This window comes from Cynara cardunculus, assembly GCF_001531365.2.
Source record: "Cynara cardunculus var. scolymus isolate 2C chromosome LG 5, CcrdV1, whole genome shotgun sequence".
Lineage (NCBI taxonomy): Eukaryota > Viridiplantae > Streptophyta > Magnoliopsida > Asterales > Asteraceae > Cynara > Cynara cardunculus.
Window position 1 is genome coordinate 22,282,095 of NC_037532.1, and position 11,805 is coordinate 22,293,899.

At 36.4% G+C, this 11,805-nt stretch overlaps 1 protein-coding gene across 1 annotated transcript; it reads right to left on the minus strand.

Moving 5' to 3' along the window:
* Positions 1–8,227: 8,227 nt before the first annotated feature.
* On the minus strand, positions 8,228–11,530 carry LOC112513690. Its single transcript, XM_025120029.1, has 2 exons — positions 11,121–11,530; positions 8,228–8,573 (listed from the first exon to the last, which is right to left on the minus strand). Exons 1-2 carry the CDS (start codon positions 11,405–11,407, stop codon positions 8,525–8,527), a joined length of 336 nt encoding a protein of 111 aa, XP_024975797.1. The 5' UTR covers positions 11,408–11,530; the 3' UTR covers positions 8,228–8,524.
* Positions 11,531–11,805: the final 275 nt, after the last annotated feature.

Below are 11,805 nucleotides of genomic sequence, written 5' to 3' on the forward strand. Positions count from 1 at the left end.
ACTTCCGCTGTAATAGTTTAAATGGTTTTAAATTAGCCATTTCTTTGGTGTATTTATTAAGGAAATGTTTCAGATTACGTAACATCTCTCTTGATCAAAAATGAGGGTGTTACAAAATTATTGGTTCATACGACCTCCCAGGAGCTCATGTTTACCACTGTCGATACAACATCATTTATGTTAACACAAGTTTTGACATTTATTATAGCTCTAAAAGCCAACACATTTTCATACACATAATTAGTTGTCAATTAATTATATGTCATTTTCAATGAATCATTAATAGCCTGAATGAATAGTCAGATAAAAAATGCAATATTAAAGATACTTTTCTAATTTCACATCAATTTCGGTCTTAACTTTCCCTTGCACCCCAAACTAAATTGCTGAATGGTTTGGTGTAGAACGATTAAGTGGTCAGAATGATTAAGAGGCTATAATGATATAGTGCAAAATAATATATAACTATTTGGTAATTGTTTACAATGAAATTAGGGCGCTGAATGGTAAATGGAGGTCCATGATACAAAATCATTCAGAGAGTTTTAGAACCATTAAAAGACAAAAAAATTTCCAAACAACATTCATCTATTAATGATTCAGAGGTTGCTCTTAATGGAACTATTAAGAGGTTAACAAACAACCCCTAAGGCGATTAACCCATCATCATTCGGATTCTTCTTACGAAAGATGTAAGGACTAAAATGTAAATAGTGGAGATGGAAAATACAAAAGTAACTACAAGTATTAAAGTTAAGAAAGGAAACTTGTTGTTCAAGTTACTAATTTCTTAAATAAATACTGAAGGTAAATTGCTCGGGAATGTAAATGACTGAAAGTAAATTGCATAAAGTAAAGTATGGGAATGTAAATGACAGTAATCTAATACGAGAAATGTAAAGCTCAAAGTGGTAAAACAATGCAAGGAAATAAAGAACAAATTTAGTAACTTGGATGGAAATTTCTATTACAAATATCGAATACTTGCATCAAATACTTAGAAAACAAAGATTTCAACTATTTAGATATTAACCACTGGCCACAAATGAATTTGAAGTACAATGTAATGCCACGATTTAAAGGCTTTTTCTAAATGTGAAACTATAAATAAACCAAATAAGAAATTGTAAGTAAATAAGATGAACAAAAACAACCAACGTAACAAAGTTACTTGAATAAAATTAGAACAAAGCTAAAGAAGCTTCGGATTTGAGGGAATTCTTAACAAAAAATCAAGTTATCTAGAGGAAAACGAAAATTATACTAGTAACATAAAACTTAACCAAAAGATTAAAAGTAAATTAATGTGTATGTTTTAACTAAGTTACACCATTCTTATATAGCCAATAGTAACTTAGGGCCCAAGATTATCACAAGAGAAGTCCATTAATATACATGCCCAAGAGGAAATCATCAAAAGAGTTCGGCCCACAAAGAAATCACAAAAGGTTTTCAAGCCCACTGCCCGATCCTGCAACATCCTGTAAGACTTATTCAACAAACAACCCTACAGGTATATATAGGATTAGTTCAATATTTTCAAGGGTTTTGTGATCTAGGCCCATTTCGCATAGAAATCACATTATATTCCCAACTCTTGTATAAAACCCCAAAAGGAAGAGAAATATGAAAGAAAGAATTAAAACACCCAATTTGAAGGATTGAGAAGACAAATAAAACCTAAAAAAAGGATAAAAATAGTGCAATAAGATTAATAAACTAACGCCTATCAATGCCTAAATGCACAAATATTCACAAAACTCATAAAAAAAGTGAAATAACCCAAAGAGGTTTGTCCAAAACTCAAAATGAAGATATTTAACATGTATATAACTTTGTAAAGTGACTAGAATTCACATTGCTAGATTTATGTTAAATATAGGTTTTACCCCAAATCTTGAGTTTGCTTTGATGAAGACTTGTTCAGGATAGGATCCAAAATCTAAGATATGAAGCCTCCTATAACTCCTCAACTCCCGACCTTACCAAACGCACCATAAAGAAGGAAAAGTCAGGGAACAAAAAGAAACCAAAACTCTAGATCTTACAAAAGGAGTTAGAGATTATTCTTCAAAATAACTCTTGAAATTACCATGGAAAACCTTCAAAAGATCCAATATCTGACCTTAAGCTTCAAAACATCCCCAATTGAAAGGAAATGACGGGGGGGGGGGGGGGGGGGGGAGTTAGGGTGAGATAATGAGAAAACCTACGTCAAAATCAACTCTAAAACTGAACTTCGCACGAATGGGAGTTTTCATGTGGCTAAACCTCATGAAAAGTTTCCCTTATCTAAAATTCCTGACAGACAAACTGTAATGTGGGTTTATATGCAGCAAAACCTATATTCTAACTCGTATTGACCACTTTTTGACTCCCAAATGCCTTTTTCTTAACACTTAGCATAAAATCTACCCCATATCATTTCCCAATGATGTAACTTAATAAAAAAAGGGTATATTTAATGTTAAAATAGCAAGCAGAATACAAAGGCAATGAAAAATCCAAAAATTTCGGGTGTTACAACTCTCCTCACCTTGAAAATGATTTTGTCCTGAAAATCTAGACCTGAATCATGCATCTTGGGCTCATGCTCCCTAATACTCGAAAGAGACATTAAATAATATCTCAACATAATTCACTCTCCCAATCAACTGGTCATGCCATGAGCAGATTTACAACCCAGCATCTGATTCTTTTATAAAATTTACAGTCTTTCAAACTTGAGTAGGGTGTCATACCTTCTTCCATTCGTAAAACTCCCTTGTCATTACTGTGCCAAGACGATATGAAAAATAAAATTTCATCTCAACGATAGATAACTTCCCAATCCACCCAAACCACACGCTTGAAAACTTGAACGTTGATCAACATGGGACTTTCGTATTGAACCGTTCTCATGACTATGTGGGAGATCCTAATCTAAATGACATCAATAAGGTACAAGGTGTACTTCCAAGTCCAAGGACATAGAGTATCACCTTTATAAACAACACCCTAGTACCCATCGACTCTTTAACGATGTTTAAAAAAGAATTTCACTGATAATCTAACTTCCCGTAACTAAACATTTTGACAAGGCTAAAACTAGATGATACCCTACAATCCTCAAGGTTTCCATTTTCAAGGATTACGATGATTTCAACGTATTTATCTTCCAGTCAACTCCATATAGAAGAATTTTCCCACAAAAATTCACACTGACTTGTCTCAGCTTGACCTACTTGACTYAGCGGTTAGAGTATCGCTTTCATACGGAGAGAGTCATTGGTTCGAATCTAATAGTAGGTAAGCGTCGAACTTACATTTGTTACTGAAACACTTATCACTGACGATTTTTTAAAAAGCAACTAAATTTTTTGTTTTCGATTAAAATCAGAAATCCACAAGCTTTGCAACTCATTAGAGTTTAGGAAGGTTTATTTCTTCAACCTGGAGGTCTGTGGTAATAACCCAATCCAATTCATTGTTGACCTTCTATTTTTGCAACTTGAGCTGAAGCTTGCCAAGGAATAACTCCACATTGTCTTGCAAACAACTACACCCCTTTTCACCTATTTGGCCCAACCCGAATATATGTTGATTTTTGATAATTCAACCAAATTCTAGACACATATTCGTGCTAACTATGTTATAAGAGATTGCTTAACTCGTAGGCATTTCCTAATTCTTAGTGTCTAAAGGATTCATCACTTCCAATAACACAAAACCCCGAGGCTAAAATTCGTTCAAACAACAAGATCACGATAACTTCGAATTGATCATGAATTCCTTGCAAAGCATAATGTAATTATCACCTGCATCTTCCCTTACCAACCCTTTTCCACATGCACCAACGATACACATCTATCCTCTATACTAATAGTGAAACTGGACCATCAATTATCATTCCACATGACAGAAGATTTTACACACCCTTAGACATATAAAAGGAACCACAAAGAAAGTACACAATACAGTCCAATATCGCCTTTTCAAAGTAATAAAGTGGTAAAGTACCAGTTATCATCCACAGAGATTGTAGTAGAAGTTTAATGAAAGAAATGATTTCAGATGATGAATTTGAGACTTTGATTGGTTTGATTTAACAACTTAAATAACAAAATATATAAAGGTAACATGAGTGTAAGACTTGTGATGGGACATAAACACAAATTCCAACAAACAATGTTGTAGGGATGCTACAGCAAGTAGTCAACCATAACTAGTTTCACCATCTATTTTGAGGGTATTCCTTTCGAAATTCGACCATTGTATATTATAGCTTTCAGCCCATATGTTCATGTTGTATCAGGACCATAGTGTCCTCAAAATATATGGATAAATAAATCTCTTTGTTAAAAATAACTCTCTCGAGCTGATTCCCATATCATTCAAGTTGGTGTGTGTTCTAAGTAGTTCATCTACGAATCTACTGCACTTTAACAAGTGACCAAACCGTCGAGAATTAATTAGTTTGAAAAATATAAATGACAAATATCTTTCTCAGCAACTCTCTCAAGTCTACTTCTCATATCATTCAAATTGACGTGCATTTAATAACTTATCTCTAAGACCATAACATTTTCAAAGTGATTGATTATTTTCAAAAAATAACATACAGTGAAATTGGGCCATCGTTCTTCATGACACGTATTCGTCAACACATTGAAGTTGAAGATTTGGATTCGATAATGGAAATGTCACCTGAGTTATTTGCCTACGCTGATCAGAGTGCTCAGTGTGTAATAGATTATAGGAGTGTGATAGATCCTATAGCTCAACCAGAACCGGTTGAACTTACCCGGGGATCAACGCATGTCTTAGCTGAGGGAGAGGGTTTAGATATAGCTGAGAGAGTTCAGGAACACGGGTTACCTGAACAGGGTTGTGAGCTGAGAGAAAATGTAATTGAGAGGGGTAATTTGGAGCGGGGAGACTCTGATCAGCTAGTACTTCAACCGAAAGTACTTCCACAACTTCTTCTTCAAGCTCGAAAGATACTACATCTGATGATGAGGCAACTCAGAGTGATGTTTATAATGATGATCATAATGATGGTGCTGATAATACTGCTCATCCTATGGTTTTACAGAATATTCAAATGGGAGCAGTTATTGAAAACATTGAAGACATATTTCCTGAAATTCAAGGTCCACAGACTTGCCAAGTCTACATTCTTTATCTTTCAATGTTGATGAGTTTGAAGGTAGCTTCGATGATCTGCATCGTTTGTTTGATGGTATTTCAGTTGAAGAAGATGAGGGTGATCAAGTTGAAAATGCTGAGAGGTTGAGTGAAAGGGAAGGAGAAAAATATGGTGAGAGTGTGAGTGGAGCTCAAAATGAAGAAAATGCTCTTATCCCAGCTGATACAGTCAGTCGAGCACCCACATCTGCTATTGACATTCATTCGTTGAATGTTGGTATTGAAACAGACATAGCTAGCCCAGCTATGCGTTTACACACCTCTCCCAGCCACTCAATTGCTTCTCAACAAGCAGTTGTTTCATTTTCTCACGGGGACTTAGCATATAATCTATCTGCTTCTCCATCGGAGAATGTGGATATTGAAGATAGTAGGCCTCTGCTCCAGCCTACGACATCGATTCTGTGCACCTCGAGTCTAGAGCCAATACACATAGGTACACATGAGTCGAGAACATCTGTTGCTCAAACTGCAGTTCTTAGTGAACTTGTCGGACCGACCAGAATGGAGTCTATTGACTTACCACTAGGACAGGTCGGAAGTCCTACCAATGCTACTATCATGCCAACACTGAACGTAGGCACAACAGTTTTTTCAACTGTTGTTACAACTGGTAATCTAAGTGATCCAGGTGTGAGTTTACCCGACTTTGTGTCAAGGGAGTATTTGGACGGCGCCCTAAAGGCTGTTCAGGATCACAGGAAGCACAAATTCTCAGTTTGAAGATAATGATGAAGGGAAAGGAGCCTGCAGTTGAAGAACAACCATTTGTGCCGTCACCACCGCCTGTGTCTGAACCTCCGAGGGCACAAGAACAATCGGTGGATGAGCTCAAATCGCTGTTGTATGCAAAGCTTATGTCTTCTCAAAATCCTGATGAGGCAGATGCAGATTTGGTTGGGCTCCTTCAACAGCTTGTAGATGAAAAACCAACCGTTCGGGCCTCAGAGTTTTTGGCATTCCAAGATGTAGTTGCTACTAATTTTTCAAAAGTTAGCAAGTTAATTGCATCCAACACTCAAACTTTGAAGAATTCTATTGATGCTCTATCCGAAAGGGTATCGAACTTAGAAGATACTTGTCGCGCTCAAGCCACCTCCTTGAAACGAAGGCATGATGATCTGGATGATCCTGATCATCATGAGGGGGAGAGGAAAAGACAGAGGTTGGTTGAGTCGTCTGTTCATGCTGAAGGTGTTGAAAGGGAGCCGGATTCTAAAGCGGCTAATGTTGAAAGTCCTGTTCCAGAAAGAACAAGGGAAAGGACTACAGGCCCGGTAATAGTTGAAGAGGAGATAGCCATGGAGGCAAATCCAATGATCGAGCCAATGGTTGAAAAGTCGGCGGACTCCACTGTAGAAACAAGGTTGCTTCTAGATTTGTCTGCCAATGTTGGCTTTAATCAAGCTTTTTCTAAAGAATTGGGTGGAGTTCAAGATTTTGGTGAAGACATAGAAAATATTGATGAGTCATCTGGAATGTATTTTGACTTTGAAGCTGACATCAACGAAGATGATCCGATCTTTCCATTCCAGGGTGATCATCAGATTCCTTCTGAACCTTCCACCGCAGTTGATCAAGGCATTTCAGAAACTCCGAGAATAGCATATGATCCTATAGAAATATTTACCAAGAATTACGTGCCATTTGCAATTCGAGCCAATGCTCCAGGTTATGACAGAGCTCGGGTTAGAGAACCTTATCTAGAGGACATCTACTTTGGCATCTTTATTCGACATCGTAAAGCTCTTAGTGCTGATAAAGTTCTCGGGATTCATAAAGACACCCAAGAATATCGTTTGGAGTATAAACATTTTCTTAAAGCGAAACGCCTTCCGATAAGTCAAGTACGAACCAGACTTCGTATTGTGTCCATCAAACAAATTGATGCCAATAAACTCCTCAGAGTTTGGTATCCGGTGTTTACTGTTACAAGACAGGATGGACGTGTCTGGACTTTCAGCAAAGCTGATTTCTCGAATCTCTATTTAGAAGATCTGGAGCATATGTATCACGAACTGCGGAATCTTATAGTAAGAAGAGAAGGAGCAGTTATTGCTCTTGAAGCTATCAAGAGATATATGAAGAGTCATGTCAAAGTATCRATGGTTCTAGATATTCAAATGGGTCTTGAAGATAACCAGAAGATTATTAATTTGAAAAGACCAGATCAAGAACTTGAAGATATTGAAGGCTATCATCTTTACATTATTCTTGAAGATTCGGAGTTTGGAGTAGTCTATGATGTTGAAGGTCGGATAAAGAAGTTTATGAGATTCAGTGAGCTGAACAAGTACAGTGACGGTACAATAAGGATGGTGCATCGGGCGCTTGAGAAGATTGAAACAGACAATGATAAAGCTGCAGAATCGGAGAGAATGAGTCCGAAGGAAAGGTATTTTCTAATTAATGCTCTCGACCTGCTAGACGACAAATTGCAATATCGGAGTGCTTTAAGAAGGTTTGAGACACTTCTTGGGATAAGAAAGTCAAGATTTACAATGTCTCGAACTTGAATCCAAAGGGGGAGATTGTTGGGTTCAATATTATGCTAATATGTTGTATTCAAGTTTTTCTCTCATTTTGTAATAGTTAGCTATATTACTTTCTTAGTATAAATGGTGTTTTGTAGCTTAATTGTAATTAGTTATTGTTAATCATTTTGTAATTCTCTCTCAAGAAATATACATTCAAAGCTTGGTGAAAATCTCTCTCTTCTCTCAATTGGGTTCTTGAAGATTTATCTGATTTCATTGATATTTGGGATTCACAGTGATCAACTTGTCAAGAATTGTCATTGATTTTATAAAACTTGAATGAAATAGTGGAACGTTATTATTTCGAAAAAAACATTCCACTTTTCTTTGGTTTAAAATCTCACTCGTTGTCTCACATCTGAGTTAATGGAATTAGTTACTCAGTACGGAAAGTAAATGACAAGAAAAGTAAATAACAGAAAGTAAATGACTAAATGTAAATAATAGAAAGTAAATGACAAGAAAAGTAAATAAAGTAAAGACAAGATGCAATGTTGTAGCAATTTAATGTAAAGTGTAAGAATATAAAAGAAGTACTTGAATTAACTAGAATTTAAGTACAAAGTCATGTAAATCTGATGAAGGATGATCAAAATGAGCTCCAAATGCTTCTATTTGTACTAGAATAGAGGAAAAAAAGACAAAATCTAAGAGAAGATAAGATTCCCAAAAAGTAGACAAAAAATACAAAAGTACAAAAGTATAAAAGGAACAATCATAACAAGTACACTAAGTACTTTTCTCTAAAATCTTCTTGTAAATCATCAATCTTTGCCCAAGAGTTATCCAAAAAAATTTCCTTATCCATGCAGAGCAGCTGAATCCAGAAATCTTGTCCAAAAAGCCGCACTACAAAGACCAATACTAAATGAATGCTACCGCACGGAAATAGTAGGGATACATGTAAAGAATTAGCCATCCTAATTTTGTAATGATGAGCAAATCACTTAATTTAGTTTCGTGGATAAACAAATGGAAAATAATATAATAAAAGTGACTCAAAGTTGGGATAAAAGGCAAACAAACCACCTAAAAGTAAAGAAATAAGTGTTTTATAGCTTAAATAGTCAATGTATATCTCACCCTCAAACTTAAAGTCTTGCTTGTACCCAAGAAACTAAAATATAAAAAGAAAATGACTCTATTTGGATAAAAAGTATACACGATTATAGCATTAAGTGCACACATATTGCAAAGCATACTAACATGAACTTCATAGCCTTTCATAAATATTTAGTGAACCATTCATAGCCTAATTATATGGATGAACCATATGTTAGTACCAATCTTTTATTTGTTAAACTCAACAACATTTCATTTAGGATCAATAGGGCTTTTATAGGGTTACTCTCTTTGGCTTTTTCTTTTCTCACATAACCTCTTTTTTTCATATGCTTCAACATTGATTTTTTTTTTCAAATTTTGGCACTTTGTGCTCCTTTTGTTGAAAGCATGCACTTTGCCCCTATGGGACCTTTTTAGTGTTTTTAACCATATCCCAACTAAGGCATCTTTTTTAGAGTTTTACTCTTTTTCTTTGATGTTTTGGCCTTAGTGGACAACCCTCCCTCAAACTTGAATTTTGACAATGTCCTAATTGGCTATATGGGGTATGTAGTATATATAGATAGAGGGTACAAATGGCTATTTATGAGACAAAAAGAAAGGAATATATCATTCCCCTCATGTGTGTAGTGTGTGAGTCAAGTTGTGTCCTAAAAAGATTGTTTCTAGTTCTAGCAGAACATAATTACTAGGTGAATAGATCTAAACCTTAGAATTATTTGGGCTAAAAAATCAAAGGCAACAATCATTGAACATGCAATCTTGCAAAAGAAATCTAAAAATGTAAAACTATCCCAGACTCCAGAATGAAAATATGGAGACTAAAAGAAAATGATTTAAACTGGTCCTACTTCAAAGGAGTAGGCTGCATAGCATGTGCTACTGATGTGGTGTCTAATGCTGCAACATCACTCTTCTGGCTCACTCTTCTGCATCAACAAGTTGTCCATGAGATTACTGTTTTGAGTCAGCAAATCTTGAACCATGGTCATCAAGTCAATAGATCCTACCCCTTTTTCTTTCCTACCTTTTAAGTCCATAGACAACCTTCATGTCAATGAAGTACTTATCCTCACCTTCTTTCACCACCAAGTCCTCCTAATAAAATGGGACTCCAACATGTAGCAAAATTTTGTTAATCAGTCCAGGGAGGTAGAGTTTCCCTGAGATCTTTTGGCACAATACACAATTGCCTTATGTACAACATCTCTTATATTGATGGTTTTCCCTTTCATGATACAGTATAAAAAGATCATCCTCTCCACATTTATGAAACTATCATGTATTGTAGGGTTCAATGAGTGCCTCATAAAATTGACCCAAACATCGGCATTGGGGGTCAACTTTGAGCCTTTAGAGGTTTTGAGCATAAAATTAGTATGATGCTCCCATGTAGTTCCAGGTTTAGCAAGGAACTCATATATTTCTTTGAGCTTAGCCTCATTAGATGTATGGGACAGAGTTTTATACTCAAAATTTGTGTAGGTGGGGAGGCCTAACATAGTGTTTATGGCCTCATAAGAGATAGACACTCTAACATCTCTAACTTTGAGCATGCTGGAAGTACTTACATAGGTCTCATCATAAGATTCTCTTACTAGACTTAAGTTGTAGGAAGTTTGTACGTCATAAAAAGCATGCCAACCATGTGTGTCTATTACCTCTTTGATGAAAGGGAACATAGAGATGCTTCTTGTATCAAACCCTTTGCGAGGAAGGGCCATCTTTGTCTTGAAGCTGGAATATGCCTCCTTGGATTTCATAGAATTAAACCCCTTATTAGGAAATGTGGGCTTAGGGGTTACTGTTGGTGTGGAGGAACTGGCACCAGGGTGCTGTTCTGATGCTGCAGCTACTGGTTGTGCCTTCCTTGATGATTTTCTGGTGGGAGGTTTCTTGGCCTTAGTCTTTGACCTTATGGTGGTGGGTGAGGCATGTTTGAATTTCTTCAAGGTTGGTCCCTCAGTGTGAATGCTCTTATGTTCAAATTTCGTACCCAAAAATTTCCTCTTCTTAGAGGGTGGTTGAGGGGGTGTGATCTAGGCATGGTGGTGGCACAACAACCTCACTGTTGGATGTTCCTTCCCCAACCATCACCTTGTGATAGTTAATCCCTATGTGGTCTAAGATTTTGTCAACAACCTAAAAATCGTCATTTTGAGGCCTTGATTCCAATCACGGCTTGGAGAGAGGCCTTGTTGGATGCAAAATCCCACGAGAGAAAAAGAGAGTTTCTTAGGGTCTATATGCTTGGTAGCATCATCCTCTTCCTCTTCCTCTGAATCGGAGGAGTCATAATCCTCCACCCAAACATTAGGGGTTAGAAAGTACCTCTTTGACAGATTGTGGTGTGATGATGGGGATATCGATTGCTTGATTTGAGTCTTTGATGGTTGAACCTGCTTTGACTGCTTCTGGAACAGGGTCGATTGATGAAGAGGTAGGGATCTCAATTGGTAGTTGAAGCATTTCTTTGACTGTGGTGGTGGGCTGTCGATGACAAGGTCCACAACCGGAGGTTCCTCTTTGTTTTTGGGAGCAGTCACAACAGCCCTTCTATGAATGCTTCTTTGAACATTAGCTTTTTCATCGATGGGGTCTCGAATCACACGAGCCATGGTTGGGTCGAATCAAGCAGTAGAAGGCTTAGGACTAGGATGAACAATGGTGATGAGGAATCGGTTTTAGGATGAACAGGAAGGGACAATTTTAGGGTCAATTAATGAGAGAAAATATTGGAGAAGGATGATGAGTGGGTGGTTTAGCGGTTAATACCCGTTGGTTTAGGAAAGTAATGAGTACCCATCATGGCTAAAAAATTGGGGTACTACAAAACTGATAATTGTCATTGTGATGCCATGTACTACGTTTTTTTTTACTCATTCTTATCCTTTGAAAGGGAGGGGATGTGAAATTCTTTTAAATTTGAATCATAATTAAAAAAAATAAAAGAACAAAATCAGTCAAAATATAATATATTTTATTATTATTACTTTATACATATCTATAATTATAT

What these genes read in the sequence shown, in the direction of transcription:
- LOC112513690 (XM_025120029.1), bottom strand. Translation starts at nt 11,407, where the DNA reads ATGGCTCGTGTGATTCGAGACCCCATCGATGAAAAAGCTAATGTTCAA. An exon ending in CACCACAATCTGTCAAAGAG is followed by an intron (nt 8,574 to 11,120) that starts GTACTTTCTAAC and finishes TGGTCTTTGTAG; the next exon opens with TGCGGCTTTTTGGACAAGAT.